The sequence below is a fragment of the Suncus etruscus genome, chromosome 10 (genome assembly GCF_024139225.1).
Source record: "Suncus etruscus isolate mSunEtr1 chromosome 10, mSunEtr1.pri.cur, whole genome shotgun sequence".
In the NCBI taxonomy this organism is placed as follows: Eukaryota; Metazoa; Chordata; class Mammalia; order Eulipotyphla; family Soricidae; genus Suncus; species Suncus etruscus.
In genome coordinates this window covers 82566609-82594398 of record NC_064857.1, presented here as the reverse complement: position 1 = coordinate 82594398, position 27790 = coordinate 82566609, and the positions used below count along the sequence as shown (strand labels likewise).

Below are 27790 nucleotides of genomic sequence, written 5' to 3'. Positions count from 1 at the left end.
GGCATATGTGGGGACTACTTTGAAGGTAATGTTTTTATTTGATAAACATATAGATGACATAAAGCTGTTTACCACTTTGGTCCTTCCTGTTACAATGATTTATATGTTTGGCTACATAACAAAATTATTCACCAAGAGATTCTGGGAATTTGCTAGGGAGAAATAAACATCTTAATTGCTTTGTTATTTAGAAACAAATATTGTCTTAGGTTTTTTATTATTAAATTTATATCCTAGATACTGTAGACTCTGGAACCAACACACTAGATTTTGAGATTTTATAGTCAATGAGCAAACATCAATCTATATTACAGAAATTCCCAGTCCTGGTTCATTTCCCCAAACATATTAAGTTTAAAATAAAAATTGCAGATGCAAATTCCTCTCCTTTTCATCCCCTTCTACATCTAATCTCTGATGTTGGACTTCCAACATCTAGTTTATTCCAGTCTAGTTTTGTCTTCTTCAAGGTGCACTCCATTCATACAACTTTCCTACTTTCAATATTGTCTCTGCTACCAACCCTTAGATCAATATTTACAACAAATTTTCCTCTTGAGTTTCAGACCCCCAAATTACTGAGCACAAACCTAACAATGCCTCCCAGATCTTTGAAATATCAAACATATCCAGACAAAGAAACTTCCCCAGCAAACAAATACCTTTCACAGGTCTCCCTTTCAGCCCAGTCTCTAACACATCCTCTGGCTTGACTATTTCTCAACTCTCTCTCCTTTTCTTCCATTTCCCCCTGTTGCCATAATTTCATATAACATCACCATTACTCACCATACTGCATCTGTTATTTTGAAGCCTGTTTGTTTTCCAGCTATCCCAATCTCTCAATCCAGCAACAATACTATAGTGTTTCATCTTAATTTTATACTGTCTGTTCATTTTGTACTTTTTCCTTAGCACACATCAAGATATCTCTTTGCAAAAGGGTCAATCTCTACTTGTAATTAAATAAGCTATGAAGATGTAATGTACAGACCAAGGGCTGCAGTCGATTATACTGCATTGTTATTTGGAAAATTGCTAAAAGAGGAAATTTTAAAGGGCCTCACCACCAGAAAAATTGTATTTCTGTGGGTAGTGAAAGTTTCCAAAACTTATTGTGGTGAAGGCTTTACTATACAAGTGTCAAATCGTGATGATATGCTTGAAACAAATATAATATTAAATGTTAATGTTGTTTCAATCTTAAATATTTATTTTATTTTAGGATTTATTTACTTGTCACTCACTTGACTTTAAAAGGATTCCTATATATTTCAAAAACACTACACTTCATTGTATATTATATTCATTTCTGAGCTCTCAACTTATTTTCTTCTTTGAATGCCAAGTCTGGCCTACTGTGGATGACCATTGTAAAAGACACCATTATTTAAATAAACTAATCATTTGATCAATGGGTATCTATCAATGGACCATTTTTAATATGACTGAAATCTATTTTTTGTTGATTACTTTATGCCAAACTCTGAAGCCATTATCAACTGAAAGTTCTTTGTAGATATTGCTGAATCCCACTATAGGCTCTTCTGTATTTGCAAATTCACTCACATGATAAAATGTACAAGTAATTTGAAAGAAAAACTCATAGTGCCCCCCCAATCATCTATGGACATGTGCTGAGTAGAAAACATTTGAAGTCGTCTGACTACATGTGTTGCTAACAGAAGTCGAATGAAATGATGCTAGCCTTCCTGTTTCAGCTCTATATTATAAACAAGAGTTCTCATGGAGTATTTGATAAATTACTGCCCACATTTCTACAATTTATTGTTAGTGCTAATTTTATTGTTTAAACCCCCAACCTAGTGCTAAAGTACATGAGTGTCTAGTGTTCTAAAGATGCTGGAGGCTGTGATGTGCCTTACTGAGAAAACAGATGTGTTGTAGAACCTTCATTCAGGCATGAGTTATGCTGTTGGCCATGAATTCACTGGTAATAACTCAGCACTTTATATAAATGAGGTACCTTTAAACAGGAGCATACATGATGAGATTACATATTGATGGATTGATAAAAATGCCATGGCCAAGAAATAACAAAATCTACCCTTGAATTTTTTCTTATAGGCCCTGATATTCAGTTTTTGCAGCAACTTTAGAGAATATGGTCACTTGTGAATAGTGAGAATTTCCCACATTTGTGCACCTGAATGATAATAATATATAAACTGTAGGAATTATTATGGAGGTGCAATAAAGGGCCATACTATTCAATTGCCTGCAGGGGAGGACCTGGCAGGTAGATGAAGAAAAAGAAGAAAAGGGAAAGCTTAGTTCTAATTACAGGCAAACATTATTTCTTTTTTTAACCATTTTATTTATTTATTTTGATTTTTGAGTCACACCTGGCAGTGTTCAGGGTTACTTTTGGCTCTGTGCTCAATAATTACTCCTGGCAGGCATGGGGGACCATATGGGATGCCAGGATTTGAACCACCATCCGTCCTGGATTGGCTGCTTACAAGGCAAATGCCCTACATCTGTGTTATCTCTCTGGCCTCAAAACATTATTTCTGACTCTTAGTATATGAAACATTTTTTTAAATCACAGGAATCTTAACTTTTCTAGTTATTTTGGAAAGAAGGTTATGACAGAAAGAAAACATGTCCAGGAGGACTCTAGACCTTTTCAAGAATATGTAGACTATTTGCGAGAAGTCAGGCCTTGAATGTGTTATCACAACAGGAAAAGTCATTCAAGGAATAAAGAACCACAGGTTTAGGAGGTTTAAGGAGGACAGGAAATGGTCAGAGTTGACTCAGGTGGAAGTTTGGGAGGGCAGGAAACAGAGATGATTCTTGTGTTGCTATGAATTGGAGGGGACACTCATTTTATGTGAAATTATATTTCTGGGTTTTGTCTTTGCATTTTTTTTGATTTGGGGTTATACCCAATGATTCTTGAGGCTTACTCCTGATTCTCAGTGCTCTGGACTCACTCCTGAAAAAAAAACAGTGCCTAATCCTTGGACTATTCTGAGGTGTTAATTTTAATCCCAGTTGTTTTGCCAAGCTCAAGGAATTAACTTGAATCAGTTTGAAAACAGCTTTCAGAGATCACTGTGAATTGCTCAAGAGATGCCAAGAGAATCAGGACCCTGGACAGCTCCAAGATCAGCTCTTCAGCTTCCTCATTCTAGTCCAGCATTTTTCAGCCACAGTGCCGTGAGATATTGTCTGGTGTGCCAAGGGAAAAATTCCAATTTGATCCATAACATGTGGCTTCAGCATGATTGGTCTATTTGTGAGCCAAAGCGCGGACTCTATAATCTAAAGACAGAGAGAGATCGAGAACTGTTGACAAAGAGCTTTGTGTTCAGCCAAACAGGCCTAGATTTCTCACTGAGTAAGTAAACAGAAATATGAACAATTATAAAATACTTTATTATTTTATAATAAAGTAATTATAAAATAATTTCTTTGTGCTTATTTGATTCCTATTCAAGAGAACTACTTTATATATAGTCAATATAGGCACAGAGTTAATTTGTTTAACATTTTCTTTTTTGGGGGGGGCCACATCCGGTGATGCTCAGAGGTTACTCCTGGCTATGTGCTCAGAAATCACCCCTGGCTTGGGGGACCATATGGGACATTGGGGGATCGAACCGTGGTCCATCCTAGGCTAGTGTGCACAAGGCAGACGCCTTACGCCCGGCCCCTTAACATTTTCTAATGGTGGTGTGCCTCGTAATTTTTTTTCCATGAAAAAAGTATGCCTTTGCACAAAAAGGTTGAAAAACACTGTTCTAGCCACAACCACCCTAGAGAAGAGGGCAGAGGAGAGGGTGGAAGGGAAAGTGGGAACAGTGGTGGCTGGAAAAGTGCACTGTAAACAATGCTGTACATTGTATGACTGAAACTTAATCATGAACAAATTTATACCTGAGTAACTTTGTAACTCATGATGATTAAATTGAAGAATTTATTTATTACAAAAGAGATATAAGATTAATGTATTTCAAAATGAAAAAAGTAAACACTCAGTAAAATGCTACAGACCTTTTATCCTGATGAGATAAAAGGTCTAAGCAAACCTTAGTGAGTTCATTTTCCCACTGGGAGTCAAGCGGGAGCATGAAGGGGCGAATATGAAATATGAATTATGAAATATGAAATAAATGAGACCACACAGAATTACATGGTGAAAACAAGAGGTGAGGCCAGAGAGAGAGAGAGGCTTTATTTCTTGAGTTGGGCCTATATATAGACGAATATTTGGGGCATAGCCAGGGAGAAAGGAAAAGGGGATAGACCAATAAGATCAGAGCTAGAATTAGCATGTGAAGAGACAGGTAAAAAGAAACCAGATGAAGTGGGGGGAGACATCGATCACAAAGGAGCTCTCAGCAGGAGACTTTTGGCGGGCTTCTGGCACTGTCCTCCTTTGTTAGAAAAACTGAGGCTTGATTTCTAATAATGGTCAAAAATAAAGATAGTTACAGCCACGTTTAGCATTATAGCCAAACAATCCACGCAAAGGGTCAACTGATTTGAATACTCTAAGCGGGCCTTTTTGGCAAATAATTCTTTTTCAGGAGTGCAACACTTCTGATGTGTGCCCTTCCTGAGTGGGGTGTAACAGTAAAATATCCAGGAGGTATTGGAGTGATAGTAGTGGGATGGGTGTTGGAACATCAAATGCCTGAAATGACTACTGTGAACAACTTGATAAATCATGGTATTATACTAGAAGACTATATATATATACACTGAAGCTCAATCATGAACAAGTTTGTAATAATCTCACAGTGATTTAATTAAAACTTATTTTAAAAAGTAAAAAAAATATTTATCTAAAATAAGTAAAAATGGAGACACTAGGAACAAAGAACAGGAGAACTGGGCTTCCATAGGAACCTTGTTGCTGGATTGTGTGGGGAGCCTAGCTGATGAAACCTGGGACATAGGACACCTCAGTAATTCCTAATCTGGTCACCCACGTGACCAAAAGGCCCATGCCTTGAGAACAAAGGAAATAGACAAAAATAAAGTAATTCAGAGCAGCCCAATATATCCAGCCAGAAAGAAAAATATAGTTTGCCTTTGTGTTAGCAAACATTATTAAGAACTCTGTTTGAATCTTATGCCTTTTAGTAAAACGTGCTCAGGTCTACCTCTTTGCCCCTCCCTACTACCTGCCCCAGTTTATGCTAATGAATGCTTGTAACTGTGATTGGTGTAAAATTTGTAACACCCCTGACGTGTTTCAGCCCTTAAAAGCTGATCCCCCAACAATAAACTTCCCTTTTTGAACAGCATGCGTTGTCTTGAAGGCTTCTGTTACTAATTTCTCTAGTTCTTCTTTACAGGTCAGTTCTGCTCGAGTGAACCCACTAATAACTAGCAACTTTCATCTCCACACCCCCGCGGGTCAGGGGACTCCCACGGAAGTTGCAGGATTGGAATGGGGGAAACATTAAGGAAGGGAACACTATGACAACAGTGGAGGGGGTAAGTTCCTGCTTTAGTGGAAGGCAGGAGGTAAACTAGGTACATTGGTGGAGGGAAGTGGACACTGGTGAAGAGATTGGTGTTGGTGCATTAATTGCCTGAAACTTAATGATGGATAACTTTGTCACTTATTCACAGTACTTTAAAAAAAAGCAATTATCAACAAATAATCAAAAAGAATATTGTTTGATCTCCTTGGAAAGGGAGGGAGATCATCATAGTTCATGCAAAATCCTTTCTTTCCTCTTGTTTTAACCTTCCAGAGACGTAGTAAGAGGACCCTGGACCTCTCAGCTCATCATGCAGTTCAGCCCTGAAGTAGAGCATTGTGGGAATTCTAGTTCTTTCTTTTCAAATTTCTAGTCCCTTTGGTCCTCAGTCTTTCAGGGATAGAGGCTAAGATAGAACAGGGTTAAAGGTCCTGATCTTCAGTCCATCCCTGATGGGGGCTATTACTGATGTCTTAAAAGTTCATCCTGAAAGTTGAGCACTCTGTAGACAACTATAAGCAGGAAGATGAATACAGCCCTATCCTCAGGAGTGGTGATGCCTTGTCAAGATCATCAGGCATAGAGTGGAAAAGTGTAGCTAGAGCATCCTTTGAAAGGAAAGTAGGGGTGCTTCCTACACAGTGAGGTGCCTTTGGTGTGGCATGGAAATGGGAGTCTAACTGCATGGTGGATAGGATGCTACTGCACCCCATTCATCTACTCTTTCGAATCTCTCTATTAAGCTATGATGACACACACAGGGACAAGTGCTTTATCTGCACCAGAGGCAGCCTGGCCAATCACAGTCTGATTAAACTGATTATCTTCAACTTAATTGTTGAGTGTGACAGGCAGCTCATTCTCATGAACTGACTGTAACAGAGGACGATTATGACCAAAAGGGGTGTGTGTTGATTATACCCACCAATGTTCAGGGGCTATTTCTGGTTTTGTGGTCAGGAGTGAACACTGGTGCTGACTAGGAAGGTGGATCATAAGTGATGCTGGGGATTTGAACCAAAATAGGAAGCATACAAAGCAAGTGCCTTAGCCTCCTGTACCATTTATTAAGCCCCATAAAGTTTTTTTCTAAGGCATGCTTTCATTTTAAGAGTTGTAGAAAGCCCGTCTAGAGTACAGGCGGGGGTGGAGTGGGAGGAGGGAGATTTGGGACACTGGTGATGGGAATGTTGCGCTGGTGAAAGGGGGAGTTCTTTACATGACTGAAATCCAACTAGAATCATATTTGTAATCAAAGTATTTAAATAAACATATTATAAGAAAGAATTTTTAAAAGGAAAAAGGAAAAAAAGAGTTGTCAACCTGCTATGAATTCTATGACAATCATGATGGAGGGAGAGAAGGTGGGGAAGAATGGCAGTGTTCTATTTTATTTCCTTCTTGAGTAAGAGCTGTGATTAATGAGGCTGTTTGGAGGGTAAATTGAAAGTCTGTTTAATTATATTTATGACCAGGGAAAAAAAGAGTTCCTTGACATTTCTCTTTTTTTCTAGATAAGATGCTTACATGCATACTTGTAACAATGCACATGAAGATGCAAAGCAAACAGAAGTGTCTCCCCTCTTCTTCCCATCTCTCTTGCACTTCCTACCCCCAGAGCCTGGGGGTAGATCAAGGTAAATAAGGCAATGGTAGCATGAGCTACAACAAAGCTTAATGAACCAGAATAGAAACCAATCCTGCTTCTACCAGAGATGGATTGCAGTTTGGGCTCTGTCACCTTCTTTTTATGCTGAGGAAGACATTTGAACCTCACAGATTCTCCATATTCTTTGTATTAGAAGAGAGAGTTAGCTAAGTGACATGGATCACAACATTGTAAGGATGAAAAGCTTGCATCTTTAGTCCTTAAAAGAGCACCAGGCCTGTGACGTGAGCTGCTCATATTCACTAAATGAATGACTGAATGGATCTGCTGAGATCTGAAAACTGTGGAATGCTGGGCAAAGTTTCATTACTTTATCGCTTTGAAGACTGTTTTCTCTGTGCCAAGTCAGAGCTTTTTCCATGCTGAAGGGGAGAAAAATTATCTGTTTAACTCATGTTCAAACAAAATGGTCTAGCTCCTTCAGGAAGAGTGGCTGTGAAGTGCCAAGTTTTATGAGGACCCAGCAGGGATTTGGCAGAAAGACAGATATATCAGGATGATGTTGGACCATTTGTGGGAAGACTCAAAGGAGGCTGGAGAATGCTTCTAGTGGCTCACTTTGCAGAGATTCAATTTCATGGAAGATGAGGATACGATGGAATAGTGTAAATCAGAAAATACAGTCTCAAGGAAATGAAATTTAATATTTCTAAATCACTTTGCACTACATATGTAAAATACAATGTAGAGATCCAAGAATATAAAAAAAAAGGTTCAAATGTCCTGAAGTCAAAAGGGTTATAGAGAAATATTGAGAGCATGCACCTCATCTCAGATACAGATGTAATAGAACATTCATTATTACACCAAGTTAAAAATAAATTTCTCCCTCCGCTTATGTCCTGTTTCACCATTTATATTTGTAAGTGGATTGGATTAATTTTAGGCATGATGTTATAAATAAACAAGCATAATCCTTTGTAGAAAATTCATGGAAAGTGAATTTTGTAATCTAAGTCCCTTTCCTACCCTGACATCAGAGAAAAAAAGAATGAAATCTCCAGCATCATGGAACATTGAGAAGTTTATCAGCAGGGGATAAGTAGGAGGAGGTAAGATTCATGTTGAGTATCGTTTCAGATTCCCTAGTTCTTCTAACAGAAGTTTCATATTTTAGGAGAAGGGTTGACCTATACTGCCCAGTGTACAAGAATGAGCATAAATCAAGAGCTGAGGCCACCCCATCACCTTGCCCTTGACCCATGACCCAGCACTACCTTTGTTGTCATGCCAGACCCTCAGCTTGCAGAGATGGCCCAGGCTCAGCATGTCAGAGAAGTTGAAGGTGTCTGTGTTGTTTCGTTCAAACTTGTTCCAGTTGGCTGACTGCTTCAGGGCGAGGGTGCCACTGTCCCCATTTTCCCCAAAGATTATGATAAACACATTGGCATCCGTGCCTGCTCCTAGGGGTACACAAGACAAGGGTCATGATACTGGCCTTTCTGACATGCAGCTCTTCTTCTCTGGCCTTGATTCTGGGATACTGGGAAGAGCCAGGAGTGTAGAAAAGCAAGTTCAGAGTTGCTAGGCCAGGGATGAAGTAAGGAAGGGCTGGTTAGTGGCCTGAGGCTCTCAAGGTGTTTTTTTTTTTCTTTTCTCAATTTTGCTTTCAGATACCCCTGTGCCCAGTACTGCTGGTGACTAACCACCTTCCTGGTGGGTGAGAAAGTGTCTGTGGCTCATTGCTAGAACTCATCTAGTTCCAGAGAAGCCTATTGTAAACGGATTGTCATTTATTTATTATGTGAGGAGCCAAAGAGCTTCTGACAGGCTTGTGAGGGGTATGAGGACCAGCAGGACAGAAAGACACTGGGTGAAGATATGGAGGCACTGCCCATTTCCCAGACCCAAATTGGTCACTGGGAGAAAAAAATTGTTCAGTTAAAATGGCCCAGAAGAGAGTCCGAGAACTCTTCCCAAGAGACATTTTTTATTTTATTTTGGGGGTCACACTGTGGCTCTGTACTCTCAGCGTTCACTCCTGGTGAGAATTGAAGGACCATATAAAGTTGAGAGAACCCAGCTCAACTGTCTGCAAGGCAAGCCCCCTACTTGCTTTACTGTTGTTCTAACCCTAAGAAGACATTATTAAAAGGTTACTAAGAAATAAGGTGAAGGTTAAGGAAAAAACTCAATGGTCTACATACAAGCTTTAACACCAAAGGCCTGGGTTTGAACCCAGGCAATGCATGGTCCCCTGAACATTACTAGGAGTGACCCCTGAGCACAAGTAAGGAGTAGCCCCTGAGAACCACTGAGTGAGGTCCATCCCTCTCCTGGTATTAAAAAAAATATCATTTTTGAGAAGTGAAGTGCATAAAGAAAATATTTATAAGGACAGAAAAATGAGAATAATCTGAATGGAGAGAATCTTGGGCCTTACCCAATAATATGGAAATCTTTAGCGGTTTCTTATAAAATCAGGCAGATAGAATAAATGTGGCTATGGCTTAAGTAATTGTCTTGACTCCTAAGGGTCTGAACTAGGCAGGCCGGAGACCCCAGGGAATCCCTGAATATTCAAGAGCTGCCAACAAGCAGCCATGTTCACCCGTTTTTAAAGTTCTCATTTAGAAAGTTGGAAGAGGGTAGAGGGGAGAGAACTCAAAGACTGGACCTAGCACACACCAGGCCCTGAATTCTGCATGCCTATCCCCAACGCTTCTGGGTATAGCCCTGATGGCATCCAGCATTGCTGGACCTGAGCAGCCTCAAATTGCCCTGCTGAGCACTGAGCCTTGTGTCCTGGTAGGCCAAGCATTTCTGTGAGTGGCCCAGAGCTTCTGATTATGCTTGAGAGAGAGCAATAAAAATAAAGAGTTGGAAAGTCAAACAGATAAGAAACCTGACCAATGGTTCAGCCATTTAACCCTGTGAAGAATAGCTCAACCAGGCCCTAGTTCTTTGGGGGAACCCCAGGCTGGTTTGCACAGGAGTGGGCAGAATAGTCAGGGTCATGTATAAAAGATCAGGCATTTCCACACCAACACAGAGGGCGGGACCCTTGGCTTACCTAGGATGTCACTCGTCTTTACAGAGACAGTATAGGATGTATATTCCATCATCTCCTCCTCATCAATGACAGCACACATCTCACACACCAGCGTCTTTTTGCCCTTGCGCAGAGATAGCCAGTCTCCGTAGTAGAACATTGTGAGGTCTCCAGTGTTCATGTTTTTCAGGAGGATCTGTGTGGGCAGAACCATGTGGAAGCCTCACCCACTGATGCTACACCTCCCAACCCCTATGACTCTGGATCCCACATTTGCGACAAAATCCTTTAATGCGATCTTGAGGCATCTAGAAGAGTTCCTGTCCAGGCCTCAGACCCTACCCTACTTGCCTTACCAAGATCTGAAACTCCCACAAGCTGCCCCAATTCTGGGAAACAAAAAAATATCTACTAATGGTTGAGTGGTGCCTAGAGCACCAGGGGCCAGATGGTTTATGGTAGAATAAGGGTCAGGGTATGGGTCTGAAAGCACTGAATTTGGATGTTGTGGATAAAAGACCAAGACAGAACGAGAGGTAGCAATCTAACTAGACCCAAATCTCCCTTGTCATCATGTCTAGAATTTTTACCAATTAACCCTCTTTTGCTCTCAATTCTTGTTGTTCCCTTTTCCATTCTGCATAAACTTCCTCCATGAAATCTGTGTCATGCCTTTGTACACATCACACAAACAGTTGATCAGTTGATGCTGGCCTCTTGGATGCTTGCTCATAAAACTGTGCTATCTAACTTATACCCAAGGGCCTATTAGATGACACCATTCTGAATTGCATTAGTGAAATACCTGTGTTCCCCGAACAACACCACAAGAGCAAAGGGGTGAAGGGAGGGTTGGGAGTTCAACATTTTACCCTCTCCAGGAACCACTCGGGCCGGCTGCCCAGACCATCAATTCGGAGCCGCATCTTGGTAAATGGAGCGATGTCCAGAATCTCCATGATGAAGGTGTCATTCTGCTCCCGCTCAAACCTGAGGAAGGCAAGAGGAAGGAGAGTTGGGCCTGAGTCAGGGATCAGGCCAGCCTGGAGACCAGAATGAGGATAAGGAAAGAAGTCTTTCCTCAACACCTGTCTCAGTTCCTGATAGACTCTATATTGCATCCTAGAGGGGTTTCCAGAAGGTCAGGTTAACTGACGGAGAAAAGGCCTTGAATCAAGTTGATATCCTAATGTCATTTGATATCCTAATGCTCCATTTTTTTCCCTAAAACTTGATTTCCCTCCTCCTTTATAGTCAGGAAAGAAAAGACCCTGGCTCTGCCATTTCATCTCATAAAACCATCTGTAGGGTCAAAATGGACATGAGATTAACTTAGTGGAAGCAGAATCTTGTACTCAAAAAGTGTTGAGTAAGATTCTGCAAGCATCAGGGCTTCCGTGAATGGAGGGGCAAGCTGTTCACTGTGCAATCGTCAGTAGTGTCATTCCCTTTTCTACACTCAGTCTACACAACAGCACAGCAGTCTACACAACAGAAGGTGCCCCTCCACTGGGACCTGGGGGAGGACAGGCACCTAAAAATCCTGTTGCTTGTCTTTACAGCTGCCCTCAGCTCTGAATTGCTGCCTTTTATCCTCAGGGCCCCTCCTACAGTGACACACATACAATCTGCCCTTCAATGATGGCTGATTGTGTGACTGTTGCCGGGTGCCAGATGCTGTTACTGATAAGGTCCTGGGGGCAATGCAGGTGGCAATGGAGATATGACACTGCATGGCAATTGTGAGGCTTTCTGGAATATCAGACATGCTGTGAGAAACAGACTGTAGACTCAGAGGTTGGAGGGAAGTAGGGAGCTGCAAATGCTGCAAACAAAACCCCTGGTCCAGGCTTCCAGGTGGGTTGCAGATGTGCAGTGGAGAAGGATGTTTGAAGGAGATAGGAAGGGGGAGCCAGGGGCTGTGCCACCACTGCCACCAGATCCCTCACTGCTTTTTGTGCAGTTTAGGGCTATTCCCAGGGGAGATATTTCTCCACAATACCTACTTCCCTTCTGCTCTGATTTGGGCCTGTCTGTTCTTGAGTGGACGTGGATATAAGTGGGTGAGCATGAACCCCCTGAGATGAGATCAAGCTCATCTCAGCCCTTGGGAAGGCTCTGAAATTGCTTTACAGCTGCCAGGTGTATAGGATTTGCAAGTCAAAGGAATATTGGGCTTCTTCGTTTTTTTATAATTCCCCACTTTGAATGTAGCTGAGGTTCTCCATTTTATGAAAATTTCCTGGTGTCAGGGAAGAGGAAGAAACCAACTTTTCTTAATGTTTTTTTGAGGAAGGGTCTGCTGTGTCACTGCTTGGGCTCTCAGGCACCAGGAACTACTGGGCTACATGCTTCAGGACCTTCAGGGCAACACCCAGTGATGCCCCAGCAATCATGTGGTGTTCAGGGCTGAACTGTACTCAGTTGCACACAGGGCACAACCTTAACACTTATGCCAGCTTCCCACCTTCCTTCATAGACTAAATGTCAAGTGTACTCAGAGGGGCCATCTCTCCTCAGGGCAAAAGACTCCTCTACAAAGAGTGAACTCCTTACTCTACCTGCAAGTTCCCATGACCCACTGCCTTCATCTTCCCCAGGATGCTGACTTTAGCTCTCTGGCCATGAGTGAGACAGTGTCTGACTTTTTCTGTCACTAGCTTTGCTCTCAGTTTTTATCACAACCTCAGGAAACAAACTGTACTCTAAATTGTGTGAATGAAGCAATCAGTATTATAGAGGAACTGGATGGAGGAGATACCAGCACAGAGAGAACCCCAAGGATTGATGACTAACATGTGACTCTTCTCATTGGTTCAGTGTCAGTGGTTTTGAGGCAACTGGTGAGTTAGAGGCAGTGGCCCCAAACTCCAGCTCCTCCTGTTCAGATCCTGCAAATCTCTCCTTAGACCATTAGAAGAAAAGAATTTGGTGCCTCTCCTGCCCTGCATGCCCTGCTTGAACCCATGTCACATGAGCAAGTGTGGGGACATAGCTTACTCTCCAAGACCAAAGGCTCTTCCCTTCGTGACTGCATCAGCTCTCCCTGTCTGAGTTATGCCTAACCCACACTAGTGTTCTGCCACTTTCTTACCATTAAGAATTCCTTGCAGAGCCGGTGTGGTGGCACAAGGGGTAAGGCATCTGCTTTGCCCACACTAGCCTAGGATGGACCTCAGTTCGATCCCCCAGCAGATCGAAGCAATTTCTGAGCGCATAGCCAAGAGAAACCCCTGAGTGTCAGTGGGTGTGGCCCCAAAACAAAACAAAAACAAAAACAAAAAACCAACCAAACAACAACAACAAAAATTCCTTGCAGCTTTCACTTTGAAGCCATTTTAGATATGTAGAAAAGTTGCAAAAATAGCACAGCTTCTGTTTACCTTCCCCCAGCCTGCCCCAAAAGTACCATGCAATATTATCAGTGCAATAGATTAAAGTAAATCTCAATAACAATACAGTGCTAGCCACTATATTTGCAAAACTTACACTCAATGCTTTTGCGTGAGGAAGGGAGGGAGGGGGAGGGAGGAGGGAGGGAGGGAGGGAGGGAGGGGGGAGGGAGGGAAGGTGGGAGGGAGGGAGGGAGGGAGGAGGAAGGAAGGAAGGAAGGAAGGAAGAAGGAAGGAAGGAAGGAAGGAAGGAAGGAAGGAAGGAAGGAAGGAAGGAAGGAAGGAAGGAAGGAAGGAAGGAAGGAAGGAAGGAAGGAAGGAAGGAAGGAAGGAAGGAAGGAAGGAAGGAAGGAAGATAAAGTATAAACTGAGATCGCTGCATGCGTCTTGCATCTCAGCATCTCTAGTGGGGATGAATTCCTTCACTAAGGAAAGTGGGTACATGAATGGACGAATATGAAATATGAAATAATGAGACCACACAAAATACATTGTATGGGGACCCGTGTATGCAATAGACGAGAGACAATTTTACTTTCCAGGCTGGGAGTATATAAAGGGTAAAGAGACAGTCATATCATGAAAGGGATGCCCAGATTTGTTTCTTTCAAAGTACAGGAACTATCAATGTATATGGTTCGATCCCAAAACAAATACACATGGCTTTAGGTGGTGTGCAATCCTAGAACAGAATAGGTTTCAGTTAGAAGCCAGAGGATAAAAGGAAGGCTAATTTCTTACATATCAAAGTAGTTCCTAGCCCTAGGTGTCATTGCTGATGTAAATTAAGGAATAGCAGGAATTCTGGTTTTCTTCCTAACAGCAAATATCCTTAGCCTGAGGGAATAGTTTTCTATCTAGGGGCTAAGGCCAACTTCCTATGGTCTGGTAATAAAAAGAGATAAAACTTAAGAAAGGGGTACAGAATTATACCTAGTAAAATTGCCTAACTCTACACTGGCCAAACCTGTTTGTAAGCAGGTATTCAAAGTGACAGGGAAAGTCCCTGATGCAAAGTCATCCTGCTGTGGTGCTCAAAGACAAGGAGAGAAGACATTGTCTTGAACATGCTATGTTTTGACTTGGCCTTTAGAAGTAAATAGGCTGACAGAAAGAGACCTAGCCTGTCTTATTTGGTGCGGAAATTTCTCTGGGAAAGGAATTTGATAGAGGCCCTATTTCGGCCTGTAATTTTTATAAAGGAGAGAGAGCCAAATAATGACCAAAAATGTAATGCCAAGCATCTCTTCGGAAATTTCTCAACAATCCACACAGGGGCAATAGGCATCACAGCAGGCCTTTTGAGGAACTCCATGGGGGTTATTTCATTTTTCCCCACCAGGAAAATCTGAGGATACATCTGGTGGTTTAGCTCCCCTAAAAGTTTATGTATGCTGTGGCAGAGATGATCAAGAAAGACTTCCTGAAGGAAGCAGTTTAGTCGGAAAATCTCAGGTGTGGTTGAGATGATGGGAGACAGTGTTGCAGAAAGAGAGAAAGAGTGAGAGAGCTGGAATATTAAGTTCTAGAAGGGGTGCAGGTAAAGGTTCAGCGAGGCCATCGTGGGCTACCTGGCCTTCTTCTTGTCTAGTTGCACCTCCTCTGTGCTGCCGTTGATGCCATAGAGAGTCATAAAGATGTTAGAGTCAGTGCCTCCGCCAACCACATCTCCTGTCCACACAGTCATTTCGTAGAGCACCTGCCATGAAAGAGAGCAGCCCTGGGTCTTAGAGGCACCATGACTTACTCCCCAAGATTGTGCAAGGAAGCACTTCCTGATCACTGACTATCCTGGATTCTAGTGCACACCAGGCCTGGTCTCTCTCTTCACTCCCTTCTGCCCAGTTCCGAGATCTCTTTGACTTGTTCTAACAAACTATTTTACAATAGTAAAATGACCAGGAGGCCCCATCAGCCAAGGCATCCATCTCCACCCTGCCCAAGTCTTTGCCTCAGAGAGCAGCTTGAGAACTATACAAAGTATTCTCCCATCCTGGTTCGCCAGATGCTAGCAGAACCAGCCAGATGTTGCCCCACACCAAACTGCACTTCCTCCACTGTTAAACGCAGAGGCAGGAGAGAATCAAGAGCTTTGCAGAAGGGAGAGGTCCACAGATGATCCACCTTCCATGCTGGCCACAGATGGCATGTAAGAATGTGACCCTGCAGCACTTTTGGGTGTCCTGGCTCCTTTCTGCTGCCCTAGGATAAACCATGAGCCTGGAGAGTAAAAAGTCCTGGGGGCGATGTTTAAGGAAGTTCCCCACTTCATGTGGGAAATGGGCAATGGCGTGATCTGTCTTATTTGCCTGTAGATGGAGATTGGCACTATAGCTTCATGTCTGCTTTAAAGAGGATGAAGAGGTCCTGGTTCATTCCCCTGAGGGGAGGAGCAGCTATTCTTCTTCAGCAGGATGAGGCTTAGCCTCTGGAGGCTCAGGAGCAGAGCCCTAAGTGCCCTCTGATCATGGCTTCTCCAAGCACTGCCACACACATGTACATAGCTGAGCAGTTGTGTCTCTGGGGTCCAGGAAAACTGTTCCCCCAGCAGAGAAAATGGCAGGCTGGCTGCTTTGGCCATTCCTGTTCCACTTCCCTTTCATCAGGAGTTGCATATTGGATCCATATCCTTTGAGTCTTCCAGCACAGAATATGTAAGTGATCCATAGTGGTGAGTACACGTCCAACATGATGCCTGGTGGAGACTTCGCAGCATCATCTAAGATCTTCATTCCCTCAATGTAACCAGGAGCATTTGCAGACTTAGAACAGTTTACCAGGAAGGAATGAAGAGTCTTATGCTCTTTCATGGAAACTCTCTGAGCTCAATGGGAGCAGACAAGAGAGTGTTCAGTTCTTGCTCAGACATGCATGAAGATGATCAAAGGGAAAAGGACCCGATGGGTCTTTGCTTTGTGTCCACTGTTTTCCTACTAGGCATGAATGGTATTTCCAGGAAGAGTTTTTCTCCCTTGTTTCTGATCTCAGACATCCTAGTAGGCCAGCCAGACCATCAAACACTCCTGGGATCTTCTGTCAAGGGCTGCAGAGCTGTGGGTCTCTGGGATGAAGACACCCAGGGGTAATGTGGCCTCCTGCCAACAGCCCAGACATACCCAGAAGTGAGCTGGGTAAGGCCCGTGTCCCAGGGCGGTGCATATTGCATGTACCTGATCACATGCAGGCTGGCATTGGGGTAGGGTCTGTGCATGGTGAGTGCTCATGCACTGCCCTGGCAATCCACTGTGGGAGCTCCATGGGGAGTGGGACAACTGGTGCTGTAGAAAGTTCTGTTTTCTGGCTCTGTACAGAGGAGAGGCTGGCCTCACAGTCCGGTAATGTAAAGAGACTGATGTTGAAAGGAGTAAAGTGATAGAGTTGTGTGATGCTCCTTCAGTAACCACATTGCTTAAAAGGGAGAGAGAGAGAGAGAGAAAGAGAGAAAGACTGTCTGCTATAGAGGCAGAAAGTGGGAAGGGCAGGAAGCAAAAGGGGACATTGGCGGTGATTAATGTGCACGGGTGAATGAATGGGTATTGGACATTGTATGATTGAAAACTGAATCATTGACAACTTTGTAGCATTCAATTAAATTTTAATTAAAAATTTAAAAGGCAGTCATACCATCATCAATTTCAACTTGCAAAATAAAAGAATTTTAGGGTCCAAGTAGGGAGACAGCCTACAGGCTGAAAACATACCTTGATTGCAAACCCTGAGCTTCACTCCTGCAGTGCTAGGGTGGTCCTAATGACCCCTCTTCACAGGGTCCATACATCACATGAACAACCCATCACATGGCAAGGCCCCAGGCCTGATCAGCAAGGCATTGCCAGCAGCCCATGGTGTGAACCCCTACAGAGGCTTGTCATTCAGAAAAGAGATTTTAGGGGCCGTCATTGTACTCCTCTGTATCTCTCTATCTATAAGGCCAGGCCAAGATCAGGCTAAGCTGGTTACCTCTGCAGAGCAGTTTTTCCACCTAAATCCAAGAGTTTGTTACTTTGACATGGAGAAGAGACAAGAGCCATGTCTCTGGGTGACCCACACTTTACAGAGGAACAAAGCCTCCAGGGTTAGATGAACAAGAGGCCTCGGGCCACCAACTGCCCTTGTGTCCTTTGCCACAGTACCCAGCTTGTGCCTGAGCCCAGCAGTGTGTCTCTACAACTTGTCCTGGATCACTGGACAATCAAAAGATGGGACTTTCACCTTCCTTCCTCTTCCAAGTCTCGGGATCTCATGCAGAGACCACTCACCGCACCCACGGGCCATCACCCCACCCCTATATGCTCATCAGGTGCTGGTGAGACATCCTTTGAGAATGACATTTGTCTGTGTTGAGCATTATCCTACTGTGCTCCTCACGATCATCAGCAAGGCCTTATGGGTCAGGATGTGAAGCATTAATCTCCCACACTCTGTATGAGAGGTGAGATCCCAGGAGAAAGGGGGCTTTACTGAGATCAACACAGTAGAAGAGCAGGAGAAAACTGGCCATTGAAGGCAGCTGCTGCACCTGGCCTGTGCTTCTCCAGCCTCTTTCACTTCCGGCTCCACAGCCCCACCCTGCCCTGCATCCACACAGGGCCCCTCCTCACCTTTACCCCGATGTTCACCACCATGGCATCCAGGAGGTCAAAGGACACGGGAGGTGACACCGTCAACCCCGGTCCTTGGCAAGCCAGCAGTTGCAACGCAGTGTGTACTTGGTACCTTGGGTGGGCACAGACAAGCACAGCTCCTCCACCAGCCAGCAGCTCTCAGGGGAAGCACCATCATGGCCCAGCTAAGAAGGGGACATATCATGGTCATGAGAGTCTAGGGACAGTGGGGAGAAAGCTCTGTGCTTAGCAACCCTTGTCCTCACCTCATGGCTTGTACACAGCACTGAGATCTCTAATCAGGTGACTCAGTTCATCCAGAGTTCTCTGGATCTGGCCTATAATCAGGGTCTGGTCTAATCAGGAGCACTTGTCAAAGTGGGTCTAGCTGTCAGAGAAGGAAGAATCCAGAGGGACTGCAAGCAAATTTTTCTGCTTGGCTCCCAAAATGCTGCTCACAGTGGGACTAGAGGAAGCATATTAATCCTTTGAGCATCAGGAGAAAAGTCCACTAGAGCCCTTGGAGGACTTGGAGGACATTGGGCTTGGAGGACATTCCCAAACTCAGATGGAAGCACATATCTTGTGGGGGGTCCTGATTTCCACCCAGTAGGGCTCTGGACAAACATGCCTAAGAAGTTGGAAGATGTGCTTATGATCCTTTGAGCTATGACAGTGGAGAATGAAGCCACAAGTTGTCCCCGTGACTGGACAGGAATCTAAGCAGAAGAGATTCCCACCTTACCCCCAATTAGCTGATGGCATGGACCAGATCTTCCCTGCTGGCTGCTCTGAGCAGGGCTCCAGGCCTCATATCTATAATCCAGGTTCCCTCCCCACCCAGGCACTGTCAGCACCTTCCTTCATGGGACTGGAGACAGTACCTCTACCTTTTTTTAAAAAATCTTGTTAACATTTAAATTTATTAAGCCAACTTTTAGCTACTAATAACAGCCAGCTGATGGTTCTAAAAATAATCCACAAGTGTGATGGGCAAAGTCATTTTTGTGGAAATCTTACCTTTTAAAACTAGGTTTGCCACAGGGGTTACTCCTGGCTCTGCACTTGGAAATTACTCTGAGAGATGCCCGGGGACCATATGGGGTGCTGGGGCTAGAACTTGGGTCGGCCACATGCAAGGCAAAAGTACCACCCACTATGCTATCACTAAGCTCCCTTTATTTTTTATATTAGATCACCATGAGATACAAAGTTAAAAAGTCATTGATAGCTGAGTTTCAATCACAACAATGTTCTAACACCCAGTCCTTCATCAGTTTTTCATTTCCTACCACTGATTTCCCCAGTTACCTGCCAGCCTGATCTAAAGAGAAGTTTTTCTCTCTCTCTCTATCTCTCTCTCTCCTTCCTCTCACTCCCTTTTCTTTTTAGTGACTTGTAAGTTGACACCCAGCTATTAACTCCAAAATAAAGGCATTTTCCCCCCCCCCCCCCCCCCCCCTCCCCCATCTTCCTCTTTCCTTTTCACCTAGCTATGTAAAAGTTCCCCTGGATTTTACTCCACCCTCCTCCACCTGTTTAATTTTATACTGAGAATAAAGAAAAGTGAGTTTGGCATGGCAGAGAGGCCATGAGGCAACTGACTCCATGACTCTCTCCTGGCTGAATTGGTTTATTCATTCTTCACCGCTACCCTACTTTTTTTCAGACCCTTCTGCCTGGGTGGAAACATAGCATGTAGGGCGATTTCATAATGTATGATTTATTTTACAGTACCTCTATCTTTTTGATGAGGCCCACATCCAAGCCACCCACGTAGAACTCCTCCACAGAGCCTCGGCTGAAGCCCCGCTTCTCTCCGGGGTAGTCCAGCCAGATGCGGTTACTGCGCTCATCATCCTCCCCAATAAGCAGGATGAAGGCGCGGCTGTCAGTGGCTGCGTCCTTGTGCTTCCCAGTGGTGACCGACACATAGTAGGGGATCACTGCAGGAGATTGGAGGAGACATCTCCTAAAGGACTGGTAGACCCAGCTCAGCTCTCTGCCTTCTAAATTGCAATGGTATGTCCCAGAATGAAGAGTTCTTTATGGTCAGACCCACTCTCTCCACGGAGAGAAGGACATTGGACCCCAAGGGGGAAGAGCAAAGAGAGCAAGTACACCAGGCTCAGGAGTGGGTTGACCAATTAACTTCTAAGTACTTGGCATCTCCATGCACAGAGTCATCATCACTCCCCACAGGTAGGGGCTGCGTGCCTGAAATGTTCCCCAAGTACAAGGACTGCATGTCTGAAATGTTTACTGTGGCCAGCAAAACACAGCCTCAGGGAAAGTGGGGATTTGGGGAAATTAATTAAGTGGCACTCTATGTGGTGAAATAAATGAAAAGTCTGAAGGCTCTCATGTCTGAAACAAGCCAAACTCATCAGCATCAAAGTGGCTCCGATAATGTGACAAGCAGTCTAGCCTGTGCCCAGTACCCATTCAGTCTCCTTGTAGCTAGGGGTGACCAGCATGACCAGTGCATGTAAACAGATGTCACTGGAGAGGTTTCTGAGGGAAGTTTCTTTGAAAGGATTTGACTCCAGTGGGAGAAACACCCTTCTTCCCCTGACATTCTTTCATTCATTTTACATGGGATGTGCATGTGATGACTAGACCTCCAACACTCAACTTGAAAGCATGTGCAACTGTTAAAATGAAAACCACTTACAAGTTTGCCAGGGACCATGTTGAAATAACTCAGATTCCTAATTCTCCTGGAGCAGTTTTATTAGTTCCAACTTTGAGTTTTGGAGGATGAGGCCTCTTAAGCCATACTCACTGAGGACCACTCCCAGTGATATTTGACCAACTAGCTTGGCAGCCTAGTGCCAGGGACCAAGGACGCAGAACTTCTCAGACTCTGCAGTGCTAGGACCACCTGGACCACACTCAGCAAGGCCTGGGTCCTCCAAGGAATACCCTGAGATACTTGGGAATATTTCTGAGCTTTCATGTGAAGGGAAGCAATTTCCTGTTTCATCTAGGCTACCTTTGCAGAGTCTCTGTTGATGCAGGTCAGAAAACCTTTCCAGAGCACATCTACTCTAAGACTACAAGAACACTGGCCTGATGTAGAGGCTGTTAGGTGATTAAGTCTATCTCCCTGAAAAGCTTCCTGGCTGGGATCACCTTGTTTCTGTCCCTGCTACAGCCTTGCTTCCTCTTATCAGAAAGCCCCACTGCTGCCCTTCTGCCCCTGCCAAGTTAATTATAAACAACATTACCCTGAGGAGAAATGTTTCCTTTCCTGTGGGTTCATCTATTCATACATAGTGTAAAGGAGAGTCCAAAAAGAGGAGAATCTCTCCCAGTTCCACATAATTACTTCTGGGAAAGAATATTGAGACGTTTATGCTCTTCTGTTTTAATGACTCAAGGGATGTGTTGAAACACCCAGCAGGCAGTGTCCTTATCTCAAAAATCTGGTTGGAAAGACAAATGTTTATGTATGTGAGGAGGGATTGAATATTCTTTTATTAAGGGGGGAACACTGAATCCTAATAAAATATTTGCCCAAGGCCATGCTTTATAGTCCCAATCTAAAAATGGAATTTGCATTTAAAAAATCCTCAGAAGATTAGGTGTCCCAACTTGCTACCACACACCACCTGCCCAGGTTGACTAATTTTCCCATAGTAACAGCCTAGAGCCCTGAGCTTACTATCCATGAGGACCAGGAGAGGAGTCTAAGAGACCCATGGATGAGCCTAACTTCATTCAGACTCCATATCCTTATCAATAAAGGGGGTGAAAATCAGAGTTTTTAGAGGGCTGTAGTGGGAATGAAAATCAGCTCTAGAGAAAATGGAATAAACTACCAAGAATCGAATGTGATGCTGATGGAGTTAACACATGGTCTGTTGAGGAAGAGCTTATTCAGTGTTTGTCTACCTTTTTCCATCCATGGTTAAACATGGCTTCCTCCCCGTGGCCCTGTTTTATTCATTGACCTATTAGTTTCCTGTTGTGGTCACCTTTATTGATGTGGCTTTTACCCCTCAGAATCTCTGCATGGCCCCTATTGAGAAACATTGATTTGATCAATCCCAGGAACTGCTCCTTCTCTGACAGGTTCTCAACTGGGCTCACCGGGGCCCTCCTGCACGTAGTTGACCATGGGCCCTGTCACCGTGGCGATGTCAATGTCTGCCATCTTGGAGCTCAGGGCGATCTCCCAGAAGTCAGCTGGGCTGCTGCAGTTGCTGCTCCGGTCACCTGTATACTCCTGTACATATGAAGCATATGAGTGGGGCCCGCCAGGGTTCCTTGCCCAACCTACACACCAGGAAAAACGTGGATGACATCAGGAGTGGCTGGACAAGCACCTTCTCATAGAAGAGCCTCTCCAGGCGCCCATCCTCCTTCTTCAAGGATAGCCAGCGACCACACAAGAACAGGAACTCATCCTCATTAGTGTCATTCCAGATCTCCACCTTCTCCACGTACCAGTCTGCGCACCACTTGCTGTTGTCATGGCGCAGCTTGATCTTGTAGATGACTCCCAGGTCCGCAGCCTCGATGATGAAGGTGTCAGCCTGGGGGTGACAGGCTGTTCTAACAGGGGTTTCCTCCCCCCTGAGTCCACAGCCCCCATCCAGTTCCCTCCATCCAGCTCCATAGATAGCCACCCAAAAGCTCAGAATCCTGGAGGCCCCAAACCCTGTCACAAGCCTGTTTCTTCAGTGATACCTGTTCCATCAGTTCCCAGTGATATCTCTGTGCTGTGTGAGGAAGTGCCTGTGATGATGGGTTTCAGATGGGGTGACAGACAGATGAGGGGGCTCAGCCATGGATACCAGCATGAGTTGAGACCTGGGAAGTGACTTCAGCAGCTCCAGGTGAATCCCTGCATGCCTGTGAGGCTGGGAAGCAGGTAGTAGTGGAACTTGCTAGAAAGGGGAGTTGGAGTACATGGGGAGGCTGGGGTAGCCATTGAGTGTGGGTTCAGGGATCTGATGTCCACATGAAACTGTACCCTTCTGAAAGCCTAGCAGGCACATGCGCATTTGGAAGGGCCCAAGGAGATGATGGACCCTGGGCCTTGGTGAGGTCAGGAAAATACAGGCTCAAGGTGGCAGGCATAAGCCTGGAGACAGGAAGAAACCCTGAGGATGCCTGCTTTCCAGAATCTGCGCTGACTACTTGGAACCCAGATTGAACAGGATGGGTTGCCTATACCCCAAGCTGGCTCTCAGAGATGATGAGAGAGGAGGGCAGTGGCATAGAATGGGGAGCTGGACTGGGCATACCACAAAGACTTCAGGCCACTGGAGCTGGGCTGTGGCTGAGCACACTGGAGGCATGGATCTGGGCAGGCTTAGTGCCCCCTGCTTAGTGACCAAGTTCCTTAGAATAAAAAGGGGTCTTGATTTCGATACATCACCCTCCTATCTTTCAACTGTTATGGGTGGTGCTGGGGGGGGGCACTGTATATAAGCACAATAATGTTTGTTGCAGGATAATTTGGATTTTTGAGGGGGATACTTGAGCAGTGCTCAGTACTTTCTTCTGGTTCTGTGCTCAGGAATCACTCTTGACAGAGTTTAGGAGACCATATGAGATGCCAGGGACTAAACCCCAGTTAGCTGCATGCAAGGCAAGCATCCTGTCGGCTGCCCAATCTCTCCAGCCTCCTGTCAGGATAATTTTTGACCATGGAACATTGTGCACTACCTAGCAGTGCAGCACTTATGGGGCAGCTTAATCATAACAGTGTGGATGAGTATATAAAGAGTGACCACTGAGGACCAGCCAGTTTCATCTATCCTGGAATAACCTGCCACGGAAACATCTGCATGGTGCCCCCAGATGTGCCATAGGTAGACTGGAGAAATGCACTCATAATAGAAACAGGAACTAACACAAATGCATTACGTTTCCCTCTAGCACATCTTTCTCTGAGTATGGGGAGTTTCAGAGGACTAGGGCAGGAGACCATGGACAGTTCTAGAAAGCCATGCCCAGATCCCTGTAGAGGAACATTTTATGAAAGGTATAGGCTTATCTGATACTACTGGGGGGCCCTGATGACTGAAGTGAACTTCCATGGCCAGCTAAATGGACAGAGGAAGCAGGAAGCACTTAGGGATGGGAGAATTTTCAGGCCAGGCGTCCTGGGTGGGTAGGTGGAGCAGGGCACTGAGGTGACAGGGAGATTTCCTGATCTCTTGATCTTTTGATCTTCAAGGAGATGCTGAGGCTCAGGCATGGAGGAGAGGAGTTAGCAGTGAGGATAGTCAGGTGATTGGGCCCAGCCCGATCAGGGTGTCCAACCACAGTAGATGTGTGTATGTATCCGAGACTGAGACTGGTGACCTGGTATGGTCCCTGGTGCCACACCAGGATGTGATCTCCTTAATATCTCCTTTGTCCGAAGCGCACCAATTTCCTATGTGTTACCTTCAACAGTGCAGCAAACAGGGGCCAGGGAGATAGAGCTAGTGATGAAACAAGCTTCAAATGAATATTTATGCAAAGCTCTGAATTTGCTATCCAGCATTACATAGCTTCTGAGCACCCACAGGGATAGCCTGATGGATCTTCAAGCAACATCAGGCCTAAGCACTGAACCTCAACTTCACTGGGAGTGACCTCAACCTAATAGCATCTTTGGATAGGTGAGTTATTGTTTTAAAAGTACGCCCAACAATTATACCTCATGTGTATGTGAATGAGTGAGTGAGTGTGTGAGTGTGTGTGTGTGTGTGTGTGTGTGTGTGTGTGTGTGTGTGTGTGTGCGCGCGCGCGCACTGCTCTAAAGACCTGTCTCTTTACTATTCCCACTTCACAAGCAGCAAACCAGAGTTCAAGATTAGAGATTTGTCTCTGGATGCTGAACAAGAAAAAGGCCCAGAACCTCCCAGCCAGGCAAGGGGACCCACCGTTCCTTTCTCGAACTTGTTGGTGCGGTTCTCTGACTTGCCGAGGTAGCGCTCTCCTGTATCCCCAAGGTCTCCAAAGATGGTGATGTAGACCTTGGCATCCGTCCCTGCCCCTGGCACATTTCCTGTGAATATCTGTACTGAGTACAGAACGACTGGGAAGGCATTCAGACAGACAGACAGACAGATAGACACAGGAAGAGAAGCACAGCATCACTTAAAATTTGGGACTTGGGAGGACATTAAGCCTCTGGCCCAGACGAGTGTCCCCCTTTTTCTGTCTGTTGCCCAACTGTGGCTCCAAGGCTGGGTGGCTTCATTGGTGGGCTTCATTATTTAACCAGTACACAAGCGATTTCAAGGAAGTCCAGCACAGGAAACTGGTGCTGGACGGAACTTTCCTTGCACATGGATATATGGTCCCCTGAGCCTGCCAGGAGTGATCCTGAGTGCAGAGCCAGGGATAACGCACCTCAGAGTGTAAAACCCCCTCCCCCCCAAAAAGCACAGGAAACCTCTCCTGGTAACCTCTCAATCACCCACATCTCTCCTGCTCATTACCCAGGGGTAAGACTTGTGACCCTTGCAGACATGCAAACACACAATGCCTCAAAGTCCAGGTCCCGAGAGGTGCCCACAGTACCACTACTCCGTGTGCACAGAGAGTTCTAGTCCATGAGCTAGAACTTACTCCCACCTGCTCCCAGGTCAGGGGGGCAGCAGTGGCTCTTCACCCAGAAGCTGAGGCTTCCACCTCCCTGAGGGTCACCACCAAGGAAAGTCTTTGAGGTGCCAAAGTTCTGTGGGTAGAGGATGGAGGATGCTGAGCAGAGACGGAGAACACTGAGCTGCCAGCTAATGCCCGAAGGGTGCAAGTGGTAAAGGAAGAGGTTTTTCATCTCAGCCAAGTCCAAGCCCCTGACCCGATGGCTTTTGCTTTCCCTGAGACATGAACCCTTCCCTCACACGAGGGCCCAATGGAACAGGTACTGTGGCTCGTCTGAGCAGGCTTCTTTCTCACATTCAGGTTGACTCTTAAGGGCAGGCACCAAGAGACAAGAAAGTAGAGATGGGCACAGCGGGCAGCCTCTGGGCCCTAAAATGGTCTTGCACACACCGAAGTGATGCCTGGTGTAATTGCCACTGTAAGTCTTGCAGAAGGCTCAGGGACTAACAGCCTGCACTGACAGTCTGACTTCGCTGAGCTCAGGATCCTTAGGTGACCCAGGAAAGAGGCTTCCCCCTTTTTGCAATGACTGAACTTTTATATTTCAATTGGGGTATGTTCCCTAGCAGTTCTCAGAACCATGCCTGGTGAAACTGGACCAACCAGGCTGAGTGATCTGGTGCTTGGTCCAGACAGTTGGCATTGCTCAGGCCCTGCAGTGCCAGGGACCAGGCAGTATTGGGGGATCTTTTCACATGCCAGGCTTGATCCCCTTGACCCTGAGTTAACCACCTGCCTGAGCTGAACATTGGCAACCCTGGTTTATATGAATCTGTTTCATGACTGAACTCTGGGCTGTGAGGGTTCTATTGCCATTGCAAAACTCCCCACACAGCTCCTGCTCTCCTCTCCCCTGGGGTCCCACAGTCTCATAGCCACCTGCTCTCCAGGTCCCTCCTCTGCAGCATCTTCACAGCTTCCTCTTCTCTTTGTCTTCCACCCCTTGCTGTCTCCTAGCCACATCCTTCAGTTCTCAGCCCAGTTCTGCACTTTACCCAGTGCTCTAGGTCACACCCTGACACAGCAGTTACATCTACCCAGGCTAGACCAGGGCCCGCAGCTCACACCCAAACTCAAACTCTGCCCCCCACACTCCTCTTCTTATACCTTGTCTATACTGCCCTGCCCACACTCTGCTCCAGAACCCTCCTTGAGAATCCTGCAGGGCTGGACCCAAACTTCACATCTGCACCTATGCTCCCAATCTCATGCAGCTCAGGACACAGTCTGAGCTGCATTAATCTCTGGGTTTCCAAGTGACCCCTTTGGTCAGTGGGTCTGGTGAATATGGACAGGCAGCACCAGGAATCTTGGGTGACTCATACTCAGCCATCCATTACCCCTCACCCTCCTGGCCATGCCTTCAGCCCTGTGCCACATCTGGGCAGCCCATTCTCTAGAGATCTGGGTCCTGAAGTAGGGTACAGTGTCCTCAGGGGCCAGGTAAAGCAAACTCTGCCATCCCCATGTATCCCCCATTCTTTGGGAGCTGAGAGCTACTGATTCAGCCTCTGGGTGCTGAGCAATGCGGTTGTGCAGTCAGATGGGCTATTTCTGGATCCTCTGCCCTCCCCATCCCACCCCGGCCACACAGTGCTCCTGCTGCAAAGATGTTTCCCTAGAAACATCCTCAAGCACGGTGTGGGCTGTGGCATGTTATTAACACAGCACAGCCCAAGAGTGCCACCGGGACAACTTTCCCAGGCGTCTTGTGGGATCCAAGGGGGAAAGAGAGTTATTCCCTTCAGATCCAACAGCAAAGAAAATTCAGAGAGAGATAAATATGTGTCAGAAAAGGCTCATGATTGTCCCAGGAAAGAGCCCTAATCAGAGGGAGCCATGTCCTTCCTCAGGTCCTGTGATTGGAGTGGGGTGGGAGTGAGGGGACAAGAACAGAAGCCAGATTTCCTGCTCCAGCATCTCTGATCCTGCAGCCCACCCCCACAGTATTAGTCCTTAATATCTCCCAGGGCAGTCCATATCCCAGCAAGAGCAGAGTAGAATGTGGGTTAGGCAATAGATTTGATTCCTGCCTTTGCAGTGGGATTTCAGTG

At 45.4% G+C, this 27790-nt stretch overlaps 2 protein-coding genes across 2 annotated transcripts in view; both read right to left on the bottom strand.

The window, feature by feature from the left end:
* Positions 1 to 27790, bottom strand: part of LOXHD1 (lipoxygenase homology PLAT domains 1) — a 154297-nt gene that overhangs the window by 22021 nt on the left and 104486 nt on the right. The window contains 11 exon segments of the mRNA XM_049781504.1: positions 8352 to 8537; positions 10148 to 10322; positions 10999 to 11116; positions 15090 to 15217; positions 18120 to 18161; positions 18163 to 18183; positions 18185 to 18307; positions 19860 to 20068; positions 22218 to 22353; positions 22454 to 22663; positions 25010 to 25164. Coding sequence (XP_049637461.1) covers positions 8352 to 8537; positions 10148 to 10322; positions 10999 to 11116; positions 15090 to 15217; positions 18120 to 18161; positions 18163 to 18183; positions 18185 to 18307; positions 19860 to 20068; positions 22218 to 22353; positions 22454 to 22663; positions 25010 to 25164 — 1503 coding nt within the window.
* ATP5F1A (ATP synthase F1 subunit alpha) overlaps positions 1 to 27790 on the bottom strand; it is a 521274-nt gene that overhangs the window by 458531 nt on the left and 34953 nt on the right. The gene's annotated exons all lie outside the window — the stretch shown is intronic.